Below are 27841 nucleotides of genomic sequence, written 5' to 3'. Positions count from 1 at the left end.
CACTTATTTGTGTGATTGTGGTGAGAACCGCTGCTCTTATTGCAGCTGCAGATGAAGTACGACGCGCCAGAGCCATACGCCAAACACAAAGGTCTTCCCGCTCGGTAGTGGTACGTTACCGTCTGGAGCCCGGTCTTCTTGCGACCGTACGTTCTCGTCAGCAGTAAAATGGCTAAAATCCTCCCAAATCTTTCTGCAATATCACAAAAGGAAAATCCAGATTCTCGTAGCCCTATTAAACGACCTCGTTCAGGGTCAGTGAAGTGCTGATAATGACGTCTTTGTCGCCTTAAATGCGTTCTCGGCTAACATCAACTCACTACATCCAGTCTCAAAGCTAACTAACGCTCGCGACCGTTGCAGTGTGTATTTAAAGCAAACCTGATTTGCATCCGCATAGAGGCACTACTAACGCCACTCTTATGCAGCTGGCGTGAAATTTGGAGAAGGAGGAGATTAGTGTTTAATGCCCCGTCGACAACGAGGTCATTAGAGACGGAGCACAAGCTCTCATTAGGGAAGGATGGGTAAGGAAAACGGCCGTGCTCTTTCAAAGGAAACATCCCGGCATTTGTCTGAAGCGATTTAGAGAAATCACGGAAAACGTAAATCAAAATAGTCGGACGCTGGTTTGAACCGTCGTCCTCGAGAAAGCGGGTCCAAAGCGCTAACTCGGGCGTGAAATTTGAATAGACATAATCTGTCAAACGTTTGTTTATGTCGCACAACTTCATCTACATCTACATCTACATACATACTCCGCAATCCACCATAAGATGCGTGGCGGAGGGTACCTCGTACGACAACTAGCATCTTCTCTCCCTGTTCCACTCCCAAACAAAACAAGGGAAAAATGATTGCCTATATGCCTCTGTACGAGCCCTAATCTCTCTTATCTTATCTTTGTTGTCTTTCCGCGAAATATAAGTTGGCGGTAGTAAAATTGTACTGCAGTCAGCCTCAAATGCTGGTTCTCTGAATTTCCTCAGTAGCGATTCACGAAAAGATCAAGAACGCCTCCTTTCCTCCAGAGACTCCCACCCGAGTTCCTGAAGCATTTCCGTAACACTCGCGTGATGATCAAACTTACCAGTAACAAATCTAGCAGCCCGCCTCTGAATTGCTTCTATTTCCTCCCTCAATCCGACCTGATAGGGATCCCAAACGTTCGAGCAGTACTCAAGAATAGGCCGTATTAGTGTTTTATAAGCGGTCTCCTTTACAGATGAACCACATGTTCCCAAAATTCTACCAATGAACCGAAGACGACTATCCGCCTTCCCCACAACTGCCATTACATGCTTGTCCCACTTCATATCGCTCTGCAATGTTACGCCCAAATATTTAATCGACGTGACTGTGTCAAGCGCTACACTACTAATGGAGTATTCAAACATTACGGGATTCTTTTTCCTATTCATCTGCATTAATTTATATTTATCTATATTTAGAGTTAGCTGCCATTCTTTACACCAATCACAAATCCTGTCCAAGTCATCTTGTATCCCCCTACAGTCACTCAACGACGATACCTTCCCGTACACCACAGTATCATCAGCAAAGAGCCGCACATTGCTATCCACCCTATCCAAAAGATCATTTATGTAGATAGAAAACAACAGCGTACCTACCACACTCTTCATTTTGCCCTATCACTCCCTACCCCAGTTTCTTGGGATACCGCCGTCAAGTTCATAAGCGCAATCGATTCATAATTGGCAGCAACAATGGCTAATTTAAATCTGAGCAGTTTTCAATATCATTGTATATGGGACCTGCAACGTCCGAGAAATAGATAAAAGAAACTTTCATGATTGCAGCCAATGTAGGGTATGGTGTCATAAAAGTGATAGTCAAAACCTGCCAAAAAGATGATACCCCCAGTCTATCCATAAGAAAACCACACCTATCACAAATGTTCCTGCTGTTAGTTATGCTGCCATTGTTTTGAAATAGTTAGTCATCATTTCTTTTTCCATTAGAAACTTCACTTTCCAGACTGAAACACAGTTCTGGAACATTTGTCTCATTTACGCAAGTATTGATTATATGCCAGTCAAATTTGTGTAAGATACACAGAAAATAGTGCTCTGTCTGCTAAGTTATTCATTATTGACACATTTGTTATTTGGGTATAATTATTAATCAGTCAATACATTCCTTAAATACGAAACGCTCCATTCCAAAATACTGTATTATACAGATTCCTTAAAGTGATGGACTGTCGCCTATTACCCAACCAACAGCCACACAGCGTTGTAGCGCGGGATGCCGCCCCAACCATACGCCAGGAAAACAACCGCGGGAGACCACACTGCAACATGAAACTCACTGCTGAAAAAGAAAAGTTGCCAAACAAAAAATGAGTAGGCCAGAAGTGGGAGAGCCAGAAAGGCATGCCAGTGACCAAAGCTGTAGCAAGTGTGGCAAGTACACTAAATAGAAAGGAAACTGAGGAGATTGATTCTGATTCCGACATTTGTTTGGAGAGTGACTACAGCGTGGATGAGGTCGCTCTATTTGCAGAACCCATACCAGATCCTATTGTAATGACTGATCCTGCAAACATAGGAGGAAGAGATTATATATTGGTTAAATTAAGAGGAGGAAAGAGGAATCCATACAGCTACAGATGTCTGCGCCGTACAAAAACGTACTGGAAATTTCTCTGCCTCGTGATGACTGGGTGTTGTGTGATGTCCTTAGGTTAGTTAGGTTTAAGTAGTTCTAAGTTCTAGGGGACTGATGACCATAGCTGTTAAGTCCCACAGTGCTCAGAGCCATCTGAACCATCGTACTGGAAAATGACCTAGAAGTTATGGCTCTAGAGACTGTGGACAAGGACAACAGTTTTCATATTAAAAGAAAAAAGACATTTCTCTTGTTAGTGATGTGGCAAGGAAAGTGCGATTTCCTCTTGTTGCTAATGTGGTGGGAAACACAAGGATCGTTCAATAACTAAAGCCCCAATTTAAAAAAAAGGAAAAGAAAAGAAAAAAGCCATTAATATACATAGACAAACGTCCTTGTTGGTGCTTCACATTTGATGTTTGTTCTGTGCGCCGGTAAAGTTTCAAACCGTTCTGGAAAATGGCAGAGCCGTAGGACAGCGTCAAAATGGCGTCTACATACGACTCACGTTACAAGCAGCTTGACGTTAGGGAGTTCTTGTGCGCAGAAAAAGAAACCGTGGTGAGCATCCATAAACGTTTGTGTGCAGTTTATAGCGATGCTGCAGTTGATAAGAGTACAGGTGGGCGATGGGTAAAGAAAGTTACAGCCTCAGGAAATGCAGAAACAGAGCTCCACGATCAGTCACGCTCGAGACGTCCTGTCTCAGCCACTGCTCCAGACATGCTGAATCGTTCGGATGCCTTTATTCGTGACGACTGGCGCATCACTACTCAAAAATTGGCTCAACAGTTGTCGGTCAGCATTGGAAGTGCGTCTGCAATGATCGAGACTCTCGGATATTCAAAGAGATGCTCACGATGGGATCCACGAATGCTCACAGCTGACCACAAGTTTCAAAGAAAGGCCATTTCATCTAAATTGTTGGAGCGTTTTGAGACTGATGGAGAGGCCTTTCTGTAAAGGATCTTTACTGGAGACGAAAGCTGGGTGCACCGCTTTGCATCGGAAACAAAAAGGCAGTGCTTCGTGTTTCCCGGTTCCCTTCACGTTCCTGAAAATTAATACAATAAGACGGCGACTCTCTTTCCTGGAGTGGCATCATCATCCTCATTCACCACAAAATAAGAAATTTAGAACAACCCCTCTGCCGGAAAAGTCATAGTGACAGTCTTCTGGGATGGTGATGGCATCATTCTCGTGAATGTGATGTCAATAGTGTCAACAATCAATTGAGAGGCAAACATGAAGACTCTGAATAAACTCAAGAACCGTTTCCGACGTTTTCGATCGGACAAGAATCCAGCGGAAATCTTGCCGCGACACGATAATGCACGCCCACACACAAGTCAGAGAACCCGGAAACACATCGCCAGATTGGACTGAACATCATTGTCTTGTCGCCCTACAGTCCAGACCTAGCACCTTCGGGCTTTCAACTCTTTGGACCGCTTAATGATTCTCTATTGAGAACACACTTTGAAGATGACGAGAGTGTCAGTCATGCAGTGAAAACATGGCTATGCCTACAGGACAAGAGCTTTTACCAGCAGGTAATACTTGCTCTTCCACAACGTTGACGTTCGGCCTTAGAACGCGATGGAGACTACATAGAAAAATAGGACAAGGACAAGACATGTTGATGTATATTGTCACCATTTCTGACTCTTAAGAATAAATACACTACTGGCAATTAAAATTGCTACACCACGAAGATGACGTGCTACAGACGCGAAATTTAACCGACAGGAAGAAGATGCTGTCATATGCAAATGATTAGCTTTTCACAGCATTCACACAAGGTTAGCGCCGGTGGCGACACCTACAACGTGCTGACATGAGGAAAGTTTCCAAACGATTTGTCATACACAAACAGCAGTTGACCGGCGTTGCCTGGTGAAACGTTGTTGTGATGCCTCGTGTAAGGAGGAGAAATGCGTACCATCACGTTTCCGGCTTTGATAAAGGTCGTATTGTAGCCTATCACGATTGCGGTTTATCGTATCGCGGCATTGCTGCTCGCGTTGGTCGAGATCCAGTGACTGTTAGCAGAATGCGGAATCGGTGGGTTCGGGAGGGTAATACGGAACGCCGTGCTGGATCCCAACGGTCTCGTATCACTAGCAGCCGAGATTTCAGGCATCTTATCCGCATGGCTGTAAGGGATCGTGCAGCCACGTCTCGATCCCTGAGTCAACACATGGGGACGTTTGCAAGATAACAACCATCTGCTCGAACAGTTCGACGACGTTTGCAGCAGCATGGACTATCAACTCGGAGACCATGGCTGCGGGTACCCTTGACGCTGCATCACAAACAGGAGCGCCTGCGATGGTGTACTCAACGACGAACCTGGGTACACGAATGGCAAAACATCATTTTTCCGGATGAATCCAGCTTCTGTTTACAGCATCACGATGGTCGCATGCGTGTTTGGCGACATCGCGGTGAACACACTTTGGAAGCGTGTATTCGTCATCGCCATACTGGCGTATCACCCGGCGTGATGGTATGGGGTGCCATTGGTTGCACGTCGCGGTCACCTCTTGTTCGCACTGACGGCACTTTGAACAGTGGACGTTACATTTCAGATGTGGCCCTATCCTTCATTCGATCCCTGCGAAACCCTACATTTCAGCAGGATAATGCACGACCGCATGTTGCAGGCCCTGTATGGGCCTTTCTGGATGCAGAAAATGTTCGACTGCTGTCCTGGCCAGCACATTCTCCAGATCTCTCACCAACTGATAACGTCTGGTCAATGGTGGCCGAGCAACTGGCTCGTCACAATACGCCAGTCACTACTCTTGATGAACTGTGGTATTGTGTTGAAGCTTCATGGGCAGCTGTACCTGTACACGCCATCCAAGCTCTGTTTGACTCAATGCCCAGGCGTATCAAGGCCGTTATTACGGCCAGAGGTGGTTGTTCTGGGTACTGTTTTCTCAGGATCTATGTACCCAAATTGCGTGAAAATGTAATCACATGTCAGTTCTAGTATAATATATTTGACCAACGAACACCCGTTTATCATCTGCATTTTTTCTTGGTGTAGCAATTTTAATGGGCAGTAGTTTATGTTCTGAAAAAAAAAATGTGGGGCTTAAGTTATCGAACGGCCTCGTATAAAACGAGAAATCTGCTTCGTGTTTCCTGGTTCTCTTCATGTTCATGAAAAATAATATAATAAGACGGTGACTCTCTTTCGTGTATCTCTCACTTTTGTATTATTATCAATATATTAAGTATAATTGTCAATAGTTCCTGCCCATTGACCTTACAGCATAAAAAAAGGAAAAACGAATAAGCAAATTTCTGTAGTTCATTCTGAAGTCCTTTTGATGCCATAAATATCCCAGAAATATCCCCCACAGAGAAATCTCACTTACACATACGTATCGTTCTGTGTACTTTATATAACATTTTTTGAGACCTCAGCCTTCTGTTTCCAGTGTACACAACAATATCACGTGTATCACTCTTTGGGCCGGTCGCATTATATTTAAAAATTTCAGTCCAGAAAATGATATGCAGTTTTTATTTTTTCTAATTTACATTTGCAATTAAATACTGTGTCATTTTAAAGCTGCTGATACGCTTTAACATTTACCATTTTTTCTTAACAGTTTCGTGATTCTGTGTCACATTTAGGTCACCTTACCTTACCACTGAGTATAACACCCTTCAAGGAAAGCTGCGCGGCCGAGCGACCGAGGCACCTGGCTGTCGAGCAGAGGGTCTGCGTTCGATTCCTACACGCATTCTGCAGTTTTGAATTTCGAGGAGTGAGAGCTTAGAAATTCAATTTACAAAACATATCCTGAGAGCGCTTTAAAACCATTCATTGCTGATAACAAGCTATGTCTCATATTGGATTTCTGGAGTGGACGAACTAATAGCGTCATACCGTGTTTATAGACGTCTGCTGTCATCCAACTTGCATGGTAAAAGTAATACCTCCAAACTACACGCCTGTTAAAACTCTATTTCGAAGCTTTCATAGTTGAAATTCTGGAAACCCAGCAGGAACTGACAACCATGCAGTCTCAGTAATGATCCATAGTACCATTCATGATCTGCACAGACTTCTCAGGCGACAGGGTTATCGCATGCATGGTAAGCATCACAATTAATTCCCCAAACAGAGTTTTGTTAATTTTCGGACTGGTTTGATGTGACACGCCACTAATTCCTCCCTTGGGCCAACCTCTTTAACTCAGAATAACCAACGTCTTCAATTATTTGTTGGATGTATTCCAATCTCTGTCTTTCGCTACAGTTTTTACCCTCTGCGACTTCTTCTGTTACCATGGAAGTTATTTCCTTCTTCTTTTCGGTGTTTCCCACGTGTTCCTTTCTTTGACGTTTCTGTGGAGAACTTCCTTACTCCAGATCTTAACAGTCTACCTAATTTTCGACATCCTTCTGGTTGTCCCACAGTCCACGAATCACTACCACACAATGCTGTGCTCCAAAACGTATATGCTTGGAAATTTCTTCGTCAAATTATGGCCTATGTTTGATACTAGCATACCTTTCTTGGCCAGAATGGCCTCTTTGCTGCCTCTGTTAGTCTGCTTTATATGTCCTGTGTTATTTTGGTCCAAAATAGTAGAATTCCTTCCTCGACTACTTTGTGGTCCACAATTTCAATGTTAAGGTTATCGCTAATCTGATTTCTGCTGCTCATTACTTCGGTCTTCCTTCGATATACTCTCAATCCATATCCTCTACTCATCCATTCCGTTCAACAGATTCTGTAATTTTTTCTTCGCTTGCACAGAGGGAAGCAATGTCATCAGTGGGTCTTATCATTAATGTCTTTTCACCTTGAGTTTCACTCTTACTTTCGAATCTTTCTTTTATTTCCGTAATTCCTTCTTTGATATACAGAGCGTTCGGAAATTCCCGTTACAAACTTCTAGGACTTGTGGGTGAGTACATCATATTTTGAATAGGAATTCATGTCTGGAAAAGTACCGTTTCCGTTCTACGACAGTTTGAACTCAGATGTTTAACTCATCCACTTCTGCTTGAAGAAATGAAATATGCGAAACACAGTAAGATTGTTAGGTAAAAATTTGAAACGAAACACTACGAAACATCCATTTAGCACTTGAGCACATTTGTATGTGTTAACACTTAACCATTAAGTGTTTACATTATTCCGAAACAAAACAGAACCAAGCACATGTACGTACAGAACAGTACTGATGAAGTACAGCAGCAGCTCGATGCGGCAACCGAAAACGTTGTTACAGGCATTGTACGTACGAAGCATATTCTGGTACACGCTCTGCATCCCGCCAGATATCTCTTCAGTTTCCAGTGCAGCGGCCAAAACTAGTGCCAGCAGGACTTCCTCTGCCTCTACAGGAGCCCCGTTTATTAAACTTTGCACACGACTTCACAATATGTAGTCTACAGGAGTTAAATCCGGCGGTCGCGGCGGCCACGCGTTTGGATCACTTCAGCCTATCCATCTTTCACCATATCATCTGGTGATATGTCAGCGAACCGCGCGTGAAAAGTGAGGTAGTGCATCATCATGCTGAAACTACATTTGACGTCATCCTGCGTACCCTATTGTGCATACCAGGACAAGCAACTCTGAGACTCTTCTCTTTCCCTCGGCAGACGTGGCCGCGTTACGCATCGGATCCTGAACCGTCGTAGAACGAAAATGGTTCATTTCTGGACGTGGGTTCCCAGTCAAAATATTATGTACTCTCTCCCCTTTACAAGTCCTAGAAGTTTGTAATGAGAATTTCCGAACACCCTGTATAGACTGAACAGTAAGGTCAGAAACCTACATCCCTGTTTCACACCCTTTTTAATCCGACTCTTCATTCTTGGTATTCTATTTTTATTGTTCTCTCTCGGTTCTTGCACATATTGAATATTTTCCGTCTCTCCCTACATAGTTTACTCTTATTTACTCAGAAGTTCGTGTATCTCGCACCATTTTAGACCCTCGAACGTTTTTTTCCAGATCTACAAAACCTATGAACGTGTCTTGATTTCTCATAAGTCTTGTATCGATTATCTACAGCAACGTCAGAACAGCCTCTCTGGTATCGTTACCTTTCAGAAAGCTAAGCTGATGATCATCTAGCAGATCCTCAATTTTCTTTTTCATTCTCCTTCATATTCTTCTTGGATATACGAGCCGTTGGGCTGATCGTGCGATAGTTTTCGCACTTATCTGCCCTTGCTACCATAGTTTCTCAGAGAGTGTATTCATTATATATTATTGATGCCGAGAATATACCTCTTTTGGATGTTTATATGATTAGATCCATCCAGCTAGTGTTTTCGAAAAATGTGAGGGTTTGCAAAAGAGTGAGTAAAAGAGCTTCTACAAAAGGCAAAGATTAAAATTTTAATTCTTCACTTATCAAAGTTGTTTGAGACATACATTTACCTACCTTGTTAAAACTCTTTATTGATTATTTACCTTATTTAGCATTCTATTTCAGCCAAATTCGATACCTAGAAAACTGCACATGAAAAAAGGAACTGCAGAAGACACTCAGGAATCGAAAACATGACGTGAGCAGTCCACAGCCAGGTGCCTTGGTCGCTCGGCCAGCGTCACTTACGCTTAAAGGCGTTAACCGTTTTGGTACATAATCTTTTTTTCTAGTTTTCTCGAAAAATATGCATTTGCCGACCCCATATATGGTGATGACGACAGATATGCAGTTTTGTACTATCTATCGATACTGTCAATTCTGAGTCGATTGCGCGTCATGAACTTCAGAGGTGGTTTTATCAAAACTGGACGGTAGTGACCAAAAATATCTTAGAGTTCATCTGTTTAGATGATTCACAAGGGACCTACCAATCATGAACTGAATCAGTTGGCCGCTTCTGAAACTTTCTTCCCCTTGTGAGCCACTCATTGACCTGGAGAAGTAACTAAACTACAACCCGGTTCATTTTGACCAAACTTTTGTAAAATGTTCTTAGCTTTACGTGGACAAATACAAAATGATCCGATTTGCGGCATTAGCGTTTGACTTAGTTTATTTCGAACACAACACGTGGACACGGTTGCAGCAAACTCTCAAAGTGTGAATCGACAATCAACTACGCGCAGCTGATGGCTCATATACTTCGCCATTATCGACAAGCGCATCTTTTAGTCCCTCATTTCTCCTCTCGGTGATACGCTTTACGAAGAATTGTCTGCCTCTTAAACAACCATCGCAATGTTAATGGGTCAGACAACCATACTGCCACTTCTTACGATGGGAAAAAACATAAACACAGCCGCACACTATCGCAAAGACACAATGTTGGGGATCTTTTCCCCTTAGTAAAAGATCAGTTTTTATAAGGCTACAGTTTTAGGATGTCGAACTTGGGCAGTATGTGGGATAAAACGAGATATACAGAGTAGTGAGGAATGCCTAACACTCAGGCAGCAGCCTACACGCTGCCACCTTTTAATCTACATCTACATCTATATCCACACACTGAACCCACTGTGGAGTGCATGGAAGAAGGTATTTCTCATTGTTCTATGTATTACGATTTCTTCCCGTTCCGCTCGCATATGGAGCAAGGGAGAACGGTTTCCTAACGTCTCTGTGAGTGCTGTAGTTAATTCCAATCTTGTCTCCACATTCCCCACAGCACGGATGGGCAATAGGCAGTCCGCGGGCCGGATCCAGCCAGCGGAAGAAATTCGTAGCACATCGAGGAGCTCGCGTTGCACCCCGCCCGTGACGCATTTTCGAATATTCGCGTTCTGTTGTTCGCATTTTACCAGTTTGGCATTAGCTCGGTGAAATATAATCCCAGGATGGCTTGCCGTGAAGGGCAACAAAACAGGCGTAGAATATTGTCGACGTACCGCTGTACTGTAAGGGCGCCACGGATGACAACCAAGGCGGTTCTGCTACTATGAAATAAATGGCACCCCAGACCATGACGCTTGGCTATCTGGCCGTATGGTGAGTGACACTCAGGTTGGTATCCAGAAACGTCTTCGACCTAAAATCTCATTCAATGGAGCAGAATCGTTCTCACTGATGAGATCCGACGACCAGCGAAAACATGTCTGGAGACGCCCCGGACAGTTGTGGATACCAACCTGACTGTAGCCCACGATACGGCCCGATAGCCAGGATTGATGGTCTGGGGTGCCATTTATTTCATTGTAGCAGGACGCCTTTGGTTGTCATCTGTGGCACCCTTACAGCACAGCGGTACGTTGACGATATTCTACACCCCGTTTTGTTTCCCTTAACGGCAAGCCATCCTGGGTTTACATTTCAGAAAGATAGTGCCTATCCGCACACGGCGAGACTTTCTACAGCTTGCCCTATCCTAACTTGTCCAGCGGGGTTCCCGGATCTCTCTCCAGTTGAGAACGTTTGGAGCATTATGGGCATCGGCCTTCAACCAGCATGGTATTTTGACGATCTAACGCGCCAGTTGGGCAGAATTGGACGCTATATTCCGCAGGAGGATACCCAGCAACTCTGTCAATCAATACCAGCCAGAATAATCGCTTGCATAAGGACTAGAGGGGGACCAAAGCGTTATTGATTTGCTCAATTTGTGAAGTTCTTTCTCGTGAACAAATTATACAGTTTTTCTGAAATTGTAATCATTTGTTTGTCTGTACTCGTGCATGAACACCACATCTACAGAGTTTCGTCCCATTCGGGTGATTCCTTAGTGGTTATGTGTGTGTGTGTGTGTGTGTGTGTGTGTGTGTGTGTGTGTGTGTGTGTGTGTTATATGTTGTGTGTGGCGTGGTGTGTGTTCGTTAGAGTGTATGTGAATGGGTCCTGCGGGCCACCAAAGGTTGCAGGAATGGTACGTAGATAGCTGTAGTAAATTCATAGGCTGCTCCTTGAAACACTTAATAAGCTTTCGCAGAACACCCTCAGGTTCTTCAGCAGTTCCGTGGCGCTATCGCCTGTGTCACACAAACCTGTAACAGTGCGTGGTTCTGTTCTTTGTGTACGTTCAGTATCCCCTACAGTCCTATTCTGAATGAGTCCCACAGACTGGAGCAAATTCTAGAATGGATTGCCGGAGTGTTTTGTAGACTGAAAGCATTGACGCACTAGCCTAGCAGTGATCCGAACTCTCCACTTGCTTTACCTGCGACTGAGCGTGTATGATTTATCTCATTTCGTATCCACAGAGTAACACACACAGATATTTGTCAAAGATTTCTTATTCCAAATCATTGATACCATGTTTTTTTTCCTTTCGTGAAGTCTACAATTCTATGTTCCTGGACATTTAAACCACGTAGCCAGTCATTGCACCACTTTGAAATCTTATCAACTTCTTTCAAAACGTAATTCACTACAGTCGTCCAGTTGTAGAATTCATGGTCAAATAAATAAAAATTTCAGTATCCGCAAAAGACTGACATTCCTTATGATGAAAAGATTTTTTTTTTTTTGGAAACGGTCATAAAATATGTTCTCCGACTTACCACAAAATTTAAAAATAAAATAAGTGTCCATTTTCTAGTTATCAACAGAAAATATTGGACACTACGAATTTTGCCAAGCCTTTTAATGTACATAATGGATTTTGCAGCAGTATTTGCCTGTTAAATGATAACTTTTTATTTATAGATATTAAGTGTTACATATTATGTATAGGGTGTCTCATAAAGAATGTAATATTTAATTTAATAATAAAACACATACTTTATTTGAAAATCACTAGTATTATTATTTCAACAGTCAATACGAAACACAAAGACAGAGATTAAACATGAAACAGCCAAATGTGTTCCACCCCGCTTCGTCTGCAGACATCCACAAAATTTTCGACTATACTAGAGCAAAGTTTCTCTTGAATTTGATCAATGACGCGTCTAGTTTTTACCTTAGGTTGAGTAATCGTTCGTGGATTGATCATATAAACACGAGATTTGACATGGTGTCACACTCGGTGGCTAGTTCTGATCGCCATTGCGAGAGATGAGACGAGAAGGGAATCTTGTTCTCAGCAGCCTTGATGTTCAACGGTAGTGTGGCGTGCTTTCCCTCTCCTGTTGGATCCACATGCGTTCCACATTCAGTTCTTGCAGTTGTGGTCATAAAAGCTGTATTATCATATGGCGATGACGATCAACAGTCACAACTGGAGGCAGATTATAATAGCCATTACACACTGTATGTCAATTTTCGTTGCATTGTGACGAGCAATTTCCAATGTATCAAAAAATAATATGAATTCAGCACTTTTTATGCCAACTAACACTCCAAGAAATCACTTGAGAGTCCAATTTCATTTGTTCCCGGTTATCCGCTCACAGCTGGCTAGAACTGGATGTATCTATGTATGTTCCACATCAACTCCTAAATCACTGGAGCAAATTCAACCAAATTTGGTACACATATCTCTTACTGTCGGTCAACAATCGCTGTGGAGGTAAGAACCACCTGACTTCTATAATTCAATAGATATGACATCATAAACAATGAGTTGCATGAAAAACTCCCGCATCATGCATGATGTTTAAATCTATTGCTCCTGTGCTACAAAATCTATTCTCAATAAATTTCGCAGACAGTACCCACATATGTGGCTAAATCCACCAACAACATTACGCCATGGTACCACACATAGTTCAGGTGATTTGTCGTCATAAACTGTGAGATGTGTGAAACACTGCGTCATCATGCGTAAAGTTTTAATACATCTATTCCTTACTACAAAGACATTCCTAGAGTCGAGCCAACTTAAGGAAATCCCTGACACCTTGCAGCTTTCAGGTGCGAAGAGCAAACAGCTGCAGGCGAAAACAATAGTCGTAGAGATGCCAAGCAGCTGCATTCTGTGGGCGGTAACTGTCTATTTTAGATACTGTGCTTATACATTTGTACGTTATGCATATTTCCTTCCACGTCTGTTTCGTAATTTCAAAGGTGTTTTCACAAATACAAGGAAATGAAATTTTTTGATATTACACTAAAAACACAGTTCATTTTTTGTTTTCGTTCCTAATAGATAATTGGAAAATGAATATCCTGGCCATGCCTGTTTTTCAGCTACTGTAACAATAAAACACCATGTATAAACATCCTCTTGGTTCAGATGGCACATCAAACTTTGTGTCCCCGTATAAGTGGCTGGACGTACCGGTTCTCAGGCCAGAGGAAGAGCGATCCATTTCCAGCAGGATCACGCCATTAAAACAACGATTATTAAAAAATTACTATTATGTGGAGTACCGTATTAAACATACTTTGTGACAGGATTGAGGATTTCTTGGTGGGAAGGACGTAGCTTGTTATGTGATTTCTGGTTTTCTCGGCGTAATTGATTAAAGGTGTGGTTCTGGACACACAGCCGAGTTGTTGTTTCCATTTGACGCACAATATTTCGACGACCTACGTAGTCGTCAACTTCAGGTTTCGTGAATTTTGCTGTTATGTGCGCTCGCTGTCTAGACTCCAGCCACTCTGGTGGGAGTCCAACCAGCGAATGCACATAACAGCAAAACTCACAGAACATGAAAATAAGTAGTGGGCTGGTCGCCGAAATAATGTGAATAAAATGGAAAAAAACTCGGATGTGTACCTGCAAGGACACCATGTTATCTTGGATGGAAAGTTATGGACGGAAGTGAAAGTAACTTCAGACGTGCCAAAGAGCTGTGTGCTAGGAGCCTTGTTAGTCCAAGTTATTACAAAATTGACAACTTGTTTTAAATCTCCATAAACGTAAAAGCGTTAGCTTCCGAAACATTCGACACCAACAAACAACTGGGTGTAACAATTAGTAGATATGTAAAATGGAATGATCAAATAGGTTCGGTCGTGGGTTACGTAGGTGGCAGACTTCGGTGCATTGGCAGAATAGAAGGGAAACGCAGTCAGTATACAATGCAGATTCATTATAAATCACTTAATCCCCGTTTTGGAATATTGCTCGGGTGTGTGGTCTACATACAAAATAGGACTAACAGAAGACAATGAACGCAAACATAGAAGGGTTAAACAAATGGCCCGAGGTTTGTTTGTACATGAGAGTGACACAGATGTGCTGAAATGGCACCCTCTAAGATAGATGTAAAGCATCCCGACAAAATATACTTGCAAAGTTCAAAGAACTGGCTCTAAATGTTGACTCTAGGAATATGACACAACTCCCTATGTATCACTCTCATAGAGATCATGAGGATAAGATTAGATTAATTACAGAGGCATTTATACGATCATTCTTCCCACGCTCCACACATGAATGGAACGGGAAGAAACCCTAACATGTGATACCATTCTAAGTACCCATTTGCAATACATATACGTAGATGCAGATGCACTGTAATTCTGAAGTCAAATATCGGATTAAGCGCAGCAATACTTAACTCTAAAGATTAAGCACAAGGTACTACACTATGTTGCGAGCCAACCACTTGAAATGGTGATCTTAACTTTCGACTTTAAGGAACTTACTCTGGCTTTCTCGTACCAAAAATGTAACGTGATCCGGAATTTGTAGTTACAAATGAAATGACGTAGTTTCAGAGACTTTACTGGTCTCATACAGATATCATTTTATGTATATATACTGAAGTGGCACGTGAAAATTTGTACCCAAGCCGGAACTCGAACCTGGATCTCTTACTTACTAGGCAGTTGTGTTAGCCACTAAACCACCCTGGCACAGCGGTTCGCACAACTGCACGGATTACCCTCGCATGTCTTGCTCTGCCACCACTGCACTAAGGCGGCTTAGTGGCTAACACGCCTGCCTAGTAAGTGGGAGACCCAGGTGCGATTCCCAGCCTTGGTACAAATTTTCACTCACCACTTCAGTCTGTATACATAAAATCATATCTGTATGAAACCCGTAAAGTCTCTGAAACTGTGTCATTTCGTCTGTATAAGTACCTGCTCCGCGGTTTCGGGCTGGATCCCCCTTTTACGTTCGATGCTGAGCTGCTATTCCAGGACATGGAGGGCTTCCGCAATTCTGTTCTTGTGTAAGGGGGAGTTTAAAGTAGACTGGGGCAGCAGTGGTAATCTAGATCGAGGAGAGAGGCATGGCAGGGTAATCCGTGCAGTTGTGTGTATCTCTGTGCCAAGGCGGCTTAGTGCCTGACGCACCTACCTACTAAGTAGGAGACCCGGGTTCGATTCCTGACCTGGGTAAAAATTTTCGCAGCCGCTTCAGTCTGTACACATAAAATTTTATGAATGCTCGTTCACTAAGCGTGCAGGGTAGTACTGAATTCTGACATGATTGTGAAACATTTAAGCCCTATGATTTAAACAGACTGAACCAAACAAAATAAACTATCCGGAATGACCACGTAGTAACGAAGTTACTTCAGCATGCATTCTTAGCAAGACAATTTTTAAACATGTTTGGTATACACAGAGGTGACAAAAGTCACGGGATAGCGATATGCACGTACAGAGAGGGCGGGAGTATCGCGAACAGAAGGCATAAAACGTCAGTGCATTGGCGGAGATGTCATTTGTACTCAGGTGATTCAAGCGAATAGGTTTCCGACGTGATTACGGCCGGAAGACGGGAATTAACAGACTATGAACGCGGAATGGTAGTTGGAGCTAGACGCACGAGACATTCCATTTCCGAAATCGTTAGGGATTTCAGTATTCCGAGACCCACAATGGCAAGAGTGTGCCGAGAATACAAAATTTCGGGCATTACCACTCTCCATGGAAAACGCAGTGGCCGACAGCCTTCAGTTAACGACCGAGAGCAGTGGCGTTTGCGTAGAGTTTCAGTGCTAACAGACAGTCAACACTGCTTGAAATAAACGCACAAATCAATAGTGGACGTACGACGAACGTGTATGTTATGTCAGTGAGGCGAAATCTGGCATTAATGGGCTATGGCAGCAGACGACGGATGCGAGTGTCTTTGCATACAGCATGACATCTCCTGCAGCGCTCGTGACCATACCGGTTGGAACCCAGATGACAGAAAAAACGTAGCCTGGTCAGAAAACACTCGATTTCAGTTGGTAAGAGCTAATGGTAGGGTTTGAGAGTGGAGCATACCCGATGAAGGCAAGGGCCCAAGTTGTCAACAAGGTACCGTGCAAGCTAGTTGCGCTTCCATGTTGATGGGGGCTGTGTTAACGTGGAATGAACTGAGTCTTCTGGTCCAACTGAACAGACCATTGACTGGAAACGGTTATGTTCGGCTGCTTGGAGACAATTTGCAGTCATTCATGGACTTCATGTTCCTAAACAACTACGGGATATTATTTGGATGACAATGCGATATGTCACTGGGCCAAAGTTGTTCACAATTGGTTTGGAGAACATTCTAGACAATTCGAGCGAATTATTAGGCCACCCAGATCGCCCGACATGAAGCCCATCGAACATTTATGGGACATAATCGAGAGGTCAGTTTGTGCACGGATTATGCACCAGCAACTCTTTTGTAATTAAGGACGACTATAGAGGCAGCATGGCTAAGTATTTCTACAGGGAACTTCCAGCAACATGTTAAGTCCATGTCATGTTTAAGATGCTGTACTACACTGGGCAAAATGGGATCTGACACAATATTAGGAGGTATCCTGGCTCTGAGCACTATGAGACTTAACTTCTGAGGTCATCAGTCCCCTAGAACTTAGAACTACTTAAACCTAACTAACCTAAGGACATCACACACATCCATGCCCAAGGCAGGATTCGAAGCTGCGACCGTAGTGGTCACACGATTCCAGACTGTAGTGCCTAGAACCGCTCGACCACCATAGGTACACACATGGACTGATTACCACTTTTTGTGATTTGCAGTTCCTTTAAATCCCATCTGATAAGTAATGATCGATACCTATTTTAGTATAAATTATCAAAATTGAGTAAATAATCCTTTTTTTTTTTCTCATAATGTTAGCATCCTTCTGACAATGTTTCCCAGACCGTTCGGTTAAGATTGCCTAAGAGTTATTCTATGGATGGTATACACTGATCCTCCCTCATTCTGTATATTTCTGAAGGAAAGTGTAAAACTTGCTTGTTCCACTATTAACTTATCAATTGTGACCACCAAGCACCATGAAACAACACTGAGCTTTGCAGGACAAATGTAAAAGTATCCTCTTTCTAATCATCTCAGTTTTAACTACAGCTAATCTCCCTAGTAAAGCATTTTTTTGAGTTGAACTCAAAACAAATGTGGTGAACTTTATGCCATGAGTAATTTGTGTAAATAATATTATTTATATAATCGCATAAATTTTGAGTGCTGTCAGTTTCACAAGTGTCAATGCATTTAGGATATTCATTTGCTATCTGTTTGTTTAAGTCACATATATTTTACAGGAGTTAAACTGGAGGGAAAAGAATCCAGAGGACACTATTTCCACTTCATCAGGGGATGGTATGTGATACGTATCATACTCTTCCTTTTAGATCAACAACCTGAACAATTAAGTTCAAATGTCTTAAACATTTTCTGTCTGAAGGAGTTGCCCAATGTCTTCCTAAGATGTTAATATAAATTTATATATGTGCTGTTCATGATTGTTAAACTGTCTTTTACTAAGTCTAGTTAACACTTGTATCTGTTCATGCAACTGCATTTTTGTGCCTTTGTTTTCGTTTTGTGTTTCTTTCCTATCTTGAAAAAAACTGTAATGACACTGTGTGCACTACATGAGGAAAACAGTGCTGTACTATTAAGTACACTACCAATACCGTATAGCAGTATATGATACGTGACCTAAAATGTTATACACTTCGTGGTATGCACACAGCGAAGACAGTTTGCTCTGATCTGTGTGCTCTGCGGGGACCCATGGCATGGCAATGTTATAGCCAGAGCAGGTTGAAAAAGGCTAGTGTCCACTCTGTCTGCTTGCCAGGAGGGTCTAGTCTGAGATGTGGAGGAGGATCTGCCGGCAGTGACTGAGCACACTGGGTGCACTTGGCTGCAAATCATTGCTCATGTCAGCACACCTGATGCCTGCTGCCTGGATTCACAGGCCGTCCTTAGTTCCTACAGGCAGCAGGCTGATTTGTTGAAGACAGCAGGTCACGTTCACAGAGTGAAAACAGAACTAACATTATGCAGCATCGCTCCCAACAAATGACCACGGTCCTCATGTTTGGAGGTAATAGGAAGGCTTAAAACAGAGGCTCAGCAATTCCTTGATCATCGTGGATGTTGATTTCTTGACCTCTGCTATTGGGTGGAGAAATGTATAGCCCCCTAGGTCAGGTGTGTGCACTACATGCAGGAAGCAGCTACCAGGATAGTGGAGTATGTGCAGCAGGCACATGTGGATTTCTTAGGATAGAGAAATTCTTCTACACACCTGATAAGACACATTCTGAGTGCACACAGAATAGGATTCATCATAGAAGATTCGAAAAACAAAATGTTAATACTGTATTAACTAATAGCAACAGCATCTATGGAAAGGTCCCAGAACTAGTCTCATTTATAAATAGTAAAAAATACCCACATAATACTAGAGACGAGAAGCTGGCTGAAACTGCATGTCAACAGCAATGAAATGTGGACTCCAACTGGAACATATATCGTAAAAATAGATTGATCTCTGGTGGTAAAAGTGTGTTTATAGCAATAAAAAATACAATAATAGCTAGTGAGATGAATACTGATTCAGAATGTGAAAAAATTTGAGTGAAAATAAGTGTTAAACACGGATCAAACATGGTCACTGGATGCTTTTATAGACTCCCTGCCTCAGCAGCAGCAGCAGCAATGGTGGAACACCCGAGGGGAAACTTGGAAAACATTTCATGTAATTTTCCTGATCATGTGGAGATTTTAACTTACCTGCTATAGTCTGGGAGATTCAAGTGATTAGGATTGGTAGTAGTGACAGAAGATCATTTGAAATTTCCCTAAGTACCTTACCCAAAAATTATAATGAACAGTTAATTGGAGAACCAACTCATGAAGATAAAATCTTATACCTGCTGGTGACAAAAAGACATGAACTTTTTGAATCAGCACAGAACAGGGAATCAATGATCATACGTCCATTACAGTTTCACTGAATATGGCTGTAAATAGGAATACAAAGAATGGTAGGAAGATCTTTCTGTTTAACAAGGGTGACAAGAGACAAATTCCAGATTGCCTGAAAGGCAAACACAAAAATTTCATTTCCAGCATTGATAGTGTTCTGCATCAGTGGACAGATTTGAAGAGTGTCACACAACATGCTTTAGACAGATATGTGCTGAGTAAAACTGTGAGGGCTGAAAAAGACTCACCATGCTTGGACAACCATGTTAGTAACCATAATGGCACTGAAACAGGGGATGCCACAGAAAAGGTTGAAATACTAAAAGTCTTTCTACTAAACTATTTCACAGAGAAAGATCACATGGTAGTTCCTCCTTTAAATCATTGCATGGGTGGCAAATGACAGTTATCATAACAAGTGACCAAGGAATAGAAAAGCAGTTGAAATCACTTAGAAGAGTAAAGGCCACAGGACCTGTTGGACACCAGTTCATTCCTACACTCCTAGCAGATGTGAACTGTAGGTCGCCAGAGGTGTGGAGCATTGCTAATGATTGGAAAAAGCTCAAGTCATTCTCATTTTCAAGAAGGGTTGTTGAAAAGATGCATGAAATTATAGGCCTATATCTTTGACATTGATCTATTGTAGAGCTTTGGAACATGTTTTATGCTCACATATTATGACATTTCTATAGATCAAACATCTCCTCTGCAGACATCAACATGAGTTCCAAAAACAACAATCATATGAAAGCCAGGTAGATGCTGTGTGACTGCAGAAGTAGCTACTTTCATAAAATATAGGTGTACATATCAAAGGCTGGAATGTTTTTAATTTTTAATTTTTGACTTGAGTATGTCTGCCCTAAACTTTCATTATCACCTTCTTGCAAAGTAACTTCATGGCTTTAAATTTTCATTCTGATGCAGACATCCTTAGAAGTGTCAAAACCTAGGTACATGTATTAAACAAATATTTGCCACCGGTTGCCACTGTTATTTCTCCATTGAAAGTTATTTATATTAATACAGAACACAACTTCAAAACATTGACACAAGTAAATTTTGTGTCATCAGCACGCAAAGGTGTGTGCTTGTGAATTAATACTGAAAAATAGATCACTTTTAATTGTAACTGTATATAGTTCCCCACTGGAAAGTTTTGATCTGTTTATGAGGAGTCTCCATTCCTTGCTACACCGTCAGTTAGTCAGTAGCAAGCATTAATAGTCTGTGGTGACTTCAGTGTAGATTTACTAAGGGATTTTGATAGGAAAATGATGTGGAAATCTTATTTGGATTCTACAATTTGATCTCTATAATCAACTTTCCAATACAGGTGAATAAAGACAGAAGAACCCTAACTGATGATTTTCTTTGGTGATTGTGATAATTGTTAACCCAGTAACATATGATCTCACTGATCACAAAGCAAAGTCAGTCAGGATAAATAAGACAGTGCCTTACAGTATAAATACTCCTCAGCGGAAATCAGTATAATTAATTACTCCAGGACAAATATTTTCAACCATAGTTTAAAGAGATAACCTGGAATAAAATTTATAATTAACCTAATGTCAACATAAAATTTAATCTACTCCATGATAAATTCATATTATTATTTGAAAATAGCTTTCTGCATAAGCTAATCAGAGAGGACATTAAACAATGTACAACACCATGGATCACTAGAGTGAGTAAAGTATCTTGTGAAAGGAAAAGAGAAGTGTATCTATTGGTGAAAACAAGAAGAGATCCTTTAGTAGTTGCACACTACAAAAACGTCTCAAAATTACTAAGAAAACTTATTAAAAATCAAGGAACATCTGTAAAATGTCAGAAATTAATGATTCCAACAACAGATGAAAGGCTACGTAGAATATAGTGATATGAGAAACAGGGCAATCAGCAACAGAACAGGATAACATCACTATTGAGCTGAATGGAAAGGCTATAAATGATGAGTCACAGGTACCAAATATATTTAATAATCATTTCTTAAATATAGCAGAAAATATAAGGACAAACAGTACAAGAGGAAAATCACAGCAGTATGTTGAAAAAGCAACTTTCAAAAATTCAGTCATATGAATATAACACAAACTTCTCCTTCTGAAATTAAGAAAATCATATATTCTCTAAAAATTAAAGCTCATCTGAATTTGATGGTGTTCCTAGTAGAGGACCAAAGATTTCTTCCCATATAATAAGCTTTTCTTATCTCAAATCTGTAATGCATCACTAACTCAAGGCATCTTTCCAGAGAGACTGAAATTTGCCCTTGTTAAACCCCTCTTTAAGTTAGAACAGATGGCAATAACTACTGAATTGTTTCACTACTGACATCATTTTCCATATTCTTTGGGAAGATGATGAATTCTAGAATAGCATCTAACCTGAACAATTATGATATCCTCTACAAATCACAGTTTGGATTTCAGAAGAGTTGTTCTTCTGAGGATGCCATTTATATGTTCAATCACCAAATATTAGAAGATATTACAAGATATTATTAAATAACAAAATAGTGCCATTTGGAATTTCCTGCAGACTATCTAAGGCATTTGACTGTGTGAATCACAATATTCTCATATAATGTAGTTGGACAGATAAAAAAATGTACTCACCAAGTGGCAGCAACACACATAAATAAGGTATAGATACACAAGCTTTCGGAGCCAGTGGCTCCTTCTTCTGACAGAAGGTTTGAAAGGTAAGGAGAAGGAGTGAAGGAAAAGGACTTGTGAGGTATAGGAAAGGGGTAGAATTTGGAAAAGTCACCCAGAACCACCGGTCACGGGAGACTTGCTGGATGGGATGAGAAGGAAAGACTGATTGTTGGGGGGGATTGTACTGCACGAGATCTGAAAACCTGAGAGCTTCAAGGTGGAAGATAGGGTAATATGCAAGGCAGATATTACTGCCAGAACATCATACATGAGTTAATAAGAGCAAAAAGCTAAGTGAATTCTTTATGATAGATGTGGGAGAGTGAAGGCAAAAAATAGACAGATCAAGAGTCAAAGATGTAGAAAACTAAGTTTCCCAAGGTTCAGCCTTACATCTACTACTGTTCCTCATATATTTAAATTATTTTCCATCTACTGTACAACAATCAGAATTAGTTCTTTTTGCAAATGGCTGTAGTATTGTACTCAGTCCAAGCATACATGCTACAATGGAAGAAATGGTAAACAAGGTTCTTAAACATATCATTGACTGATTTTCTGCAATTGGTCTCATCCTCCATTTTAAAAAACACAACCTATTCAGTTCTGCATATCTACGAGTACTGCACCAAGAAGTTTAACTCATGGTGAGAAAATAATAGTCAGGGTGGAAAATTCAAAATTGTTAGGTGCCCACACTGATGTGAATTTAAACTGGAAAAAGTTCTTTTGGAACTCCTGAAACAACATAGTTCAGCCATATTTGCACTCAGAATCATTGAAAATCTTGGGGAGAGACAAATCAGTAAGCTGACAAATTTGTAGAAATCTGTTTAATGTGTAGGGTGTCCTGACTATTGCTTCACAGTCTGTTTATTCACTCATAAAGTTTGTTGTAAATGATCCACTGCAGTTCGAAAGAAATCATGATGTGCATAACTGCAATACCAGAAGAAATAATTAGTTTCATACTCAACATTAATGTTATTTGTAGCACAAAAGGGGTGCACATTGCCACAACTAAAATTTTTGACAGATTACCAAGCGATATAAAATGTCTGACAAACAGCAAAGTAAAATATTTAAGCAAACTGAAGAAGTTTCTCCTTGACAACTCCTTTTATTCTATAGAAGAATTTCTGTTAATGTAATGTGTAAAAGGTGTTTGGTAAGAATTAGTAACTCACATCTGTATAAGCAATAAAAAATAAATAAATAAAAATAAAACAACTTAAAAACGTTCAGCATGTTTCCATATTTACAAATTAATTTGCAGTGTAAATGAAAATGACTCAGTCCATACTATTAAGATTTATTGTGCAAATGATCAATGGAACATGAAAATAAATTACTAAGTTCTTTATAGCAATTTCACTAAGTTGTTATCAAGATTATATTTGAAGAGAGGGGATGAATGTTTATGTCTCCTGGCTGGAAATTTATTTGGTGATCTGGGATAGCTTCAACATTTCTCTTACATCCAAAATCCTGGCCAGAACCAGCCATGGGGCTTCTAGCAACTATTTTTGTGTACCTAAGACCACCTTCCTCTTAAACATTCCAATGTTATTATTCATATGACAGGTATACATTTAAAAAATTCTATTATAAGAGATGATTTATGATCATGTTATGTGTGTGTGCACTGTGTTGCTCATAAAGACAGTAGATGATTATTTCAGTGTTCACTGAGATCCATTAATTATTAAAATGTGCATTCAAGTGACATGTATAAATTTAGTGTGTCAAATAACATAATAATCAAACAGATAACAACAGTGTGCCATATGAGGACACTGTATTTTCTAATCAGCTTTTTGTGATGTTACAAGAATCATGCTAAAATGCATCCAATTAAAAAACAATTAGTACTTTGTCAGGAACAGTGTCCCATAACAGTAATTTACATTATAAACATGTGGGCTATAGTTATTATTTATCATATACTATCATATTAATTGTTTGGAACTGAATATGCTCATAGCTATTTAACTAGTGTGATTTGGTCTCTCTGAGTTTTAATTTGTAACTATGTCATTTGATAGGTCTCCTTTTGTGTGGTTCATATATCACATTCACACTCACAACTAATATTATTCATTGTTTTTTAATTAATTAAGAGGAGATTTTTTCCATGAACTTTTACCCAATTAATCTTCTGATTGGGAGCTTTGTAAAATATTAATTCTTTACCCTGTAAAATGCATTGGTGTTATATTTTCATTGTCTGATACTTATCAATTGTATTCATATGCTTTACACACTGACTGTAACATGCTCAAATTAACAATAGTTTACAGAAACTCTAGGTGCACTTCAACATCACTCCCATGGCTCAACAGACATGACCACTTTTCCCAACAGCATACTTTGCTAAAAGTTCAACCTTGCTATGTTTCAATATCTAGTTTCAAATAGTCAGCATAGTCTGATATACAGGTAGTAACATTCAAGCCACAGCAGCAATAAATTCCAAATTATTTTCTATAAAATCTAGTTAATATGCTCCCTGACAAAGTTGAAATGTTCTCTACTTGTTTAATTGCTTGATCTGCTATGTCACAGGCTCAAATTCATTATTAAAATTGACTTGTCTTACAGGTGTGTCAAATGCTGAGATTTATGTAAGACCAGAAGTGCTACAACTGTTACATCTGAGGAACAGACCCATAAAAAAACACTTCAATACTATGCCAGCATGGGTGCTAGGAAGTGAACAAGAAAAATCATCAGTGGTGATTCTGCTGCCTGAAGGCTCAGCAGATAATGACCAGGTTTTCTGATGTGCAGATGGACAATGGAATTAGTTCTTTCAAACATTGTGTCAATAGGAAATAAATAACAAGAACAACAGAAATTTACAGTACCTTAAACAAGTAATAACTTGCCATTGAGCAGCTATATGTAATAGGAATAATGCAAAGAGTAACAGAAATCAGACTGAAACTCCATATAATACATCATAGACTTCTGTTGTCAAACCTCATCATAGCTCTTCCAATCCACTTGTATGAGCTTTTGCTTCTGATTGGTTGAAAAGGATGAACTGACAACACTGATAAATTACATATCTAGTCTGACTGTAACTATTTTTGCATGCAGTCATCGCTGTTTTCCTTCTTAGTTATTTATTAATTTCATATACAAAGCATAGATTACAAGTATGAATAACTTTTACACATGTAAAAATGAGTGAGTGAAAGATGCAGTCAAAATATCTTGTACGTATGTTGAGTTGACTTCAATTCATTTTTGGCTGTGTTTCTCTGTCACTCTAATAACCCATCATTTTCTTCATTATTCATCCAGTTTCAGCAGTTGCTCCATTTCTGCTGACCTTGTTATCAGTTTCATGTGCATATTTCTAAGATACCTCTCATGTAAGAAGAGAAATTTTGAATGAATGATCATGTGATACGGGTCAATAATCTAAGGAAGTGAACTAAGATTCTCCCTCATGTACGTTATTGAACTTCTTATAGCCCTTGTCTTAAATTAGAGATCTTCATTGGTAATAACAATTCATTCTCTTCTTTATGCTGGATAATAATTATTATAAACAGCTTCATCTTCATTATCATTATTTATTAAACAAGTAAGGTTTTGTACTATCAATGCTTATAAATATGAAAAAACAGATACTGTTACCAGTGTTTGCTGCATTACACCATCATGTATTGGAGAAAGCTTATAAATATTGTTGTACTTTACCATTCAGTTCTTAAATTATAATGCATTTAACTGTACCTTCTATTTTTATTTCTCTAAAAAGTTTTCCACATATTAAGTAAAGTTTCCCACTTTGTCATCACAACTTGCTCTCACCTTTCTCAATGTTTTTATTAATGTGGCTTTCTTACTTTCTGCCTTAATAATTTATTACAGGTACCTCTATAATTTTAATTCCATTCACTTTGAGAAAAAAATATGTTTGCATATCATTGATCCTACCATATCTGATATGTTTACCAAAGCATGCCTTGCTCTAAAACTCAGCATGTATGACTTTTGTGTGAGTGCAGTTTTTGCCTAGTTGTAGTGGATAATAAGGCAAGTTCCCTGACATTCACAAGCAAATTTCATCATTTATAGTCTCCAAATTATGACAATGACTTTGTTCTGTTCTAATGGAAGTATATACTTTTTTTCTGTGGCACTTGAAAGAAGCTTCTAAGAGAACTTCAATGACAGAGCATGTGTGGGACTTGATCAAACATTATCAGAATAACAGCACTGCAAACCACTGTCCCACCACCAGGAGAAGAGGTTCCATCAACATCTGCCCTGTTATACTGAATGTAAGCAAATGCAAAATTCAGGTATGGTTTTTGTGTTTACCTGAGTGAAGCCTGTGTTCTGTTGCTGTAGTAATCAGAAAACTTGCTTGTAAAACTGTTGACACTCTCAAATTGTGCATTGAGCATTGTTTATGGTGAATGTTGTGAAACTGATAGAGAAGCGGTGTAGTTGCTCATTGAAGAGTGTCCAGATTGTGCCAAGCAGTCACGCTCTGTCTTTGTAAACGTTATAAATAAAGTTCTAGAAACTTAAAGTGTGGAGAGTAAAATATGCCAAGGGAAAAGAAGAGCAACTGATGAAAGAAATTAAACTAATATTTTAAAGGAGTAACACACAGTGCAAATGTCACTAACAGGTAGTTTGGAAGTACAAGAGGTATCAATCAAATGCGCGTTCTGCGAACACTGCATTCCATCATATTTCGTCTTCTTCCAATTTCACTACATCTACAGCTTCATGGCAGTGACTATCCAAATTTGATTACAGTCCTCTCAATGTTATCTACAAAAAGTGCAAAGTGAGGTGGCATATGTAAGCAAAATTTTGTTTAAGGAAGAAGCATCATTTACAAACCAAAGGCAAGTCAGTCTTCACAAAGTGCACTAATCATCAGTTGAAAATCCATGCTGACTCAAAGAATGTTCCTGGTCTTTCAATATTTGGTGCATGTTTTTCAAGACCTGCAACACTGGTCTCTGTGTTATTGATGGAATTTTAAATACATTCAAGTAATGTGAGTTCCTAAGATTATCCTGCAGTTATTGGAAGACAGCCCTCTGAACATAAGGCAGTCAGTGTGATACCAACATGATGGATATCCCTCTCATTCCACACATATGTTGACAGGCCCTCTTAAGAGGACATTTGGAGGGCATTGGAACAGTTGTTCAGGAAACGCAAAATGGTTTACAGACTCATCTAACTTAACACTTCTACACCTTTATCTGTGGTGAGATTTAATGCAAGAAGTTTATTACAAAACACTGATGACTCCCAAAGAAATGAAATGCCTTGTAACACATTGGTTCCAGATGAAATTCAATGTGCAGGCTGTTTCACCAGAATCACTTCATAGTGTGCAGCAATGCTCAAGGAAACATTTTAAGCACATGGTATGACAGCCATGATAATACACATAAAAACCATACAACAAGTTCTGTCCTTTCTTACATTTGGGGTAATATGGCAGACGTCCATGGTGCTGTTATCTTGATACTGTTTGATCATGTCCATGAAAACTCTTCCCCTGATGGTGAGACGGG

The 27841-nt window shown here is 40.1% G+C and overlaps 1 protein-coding gene across 1 annotated transcript in view; it reads left to right on the top strand.

Moving 5' to 3' along the window:
• The window catches only part of LOC126162970 (uncharacterized), a 33503-nt gene extending 6182 nt beyond the window's left edge, over window positions 1-27321 (top strand). The window contains exons 2-3 of the mRNA XM_049919818.1: window positions 17934-17991; window positions 24882-27321. Coding sequence (XP_049775775.1) covers window positions 17934-17991; window positions 24882-25063 — 240 coding nt within the window. The 3' untranslated portion in view covers window positions 25064-27321. The remainder of the gene's footprint in view (window positions 1-17933; window positions 17992-24881) is intronic.
• Window positions 27322-27841: the final 520 nt, after the last annotated feature.

This window comes from Schistocerca cancellata, chromosome 2 (genome assembly GCF_023864275.1).
Source record: "Schistocerca cancellata isolate TAMUIC-IGC-003103 chromosome 2, iqSchCanc2.1, whole genome shotgun sequence".
In the NCBI taxonomy this organism is placed as follows: Eukaryota; Metazoa; Arthropoda; class Insecta; order Orthoptera; family Acrididae; genus Schistocerca; species Schistocerca cancellata.
This window is presented reverse-complemented; position numbering and strand designations above follow the sequence as displayed.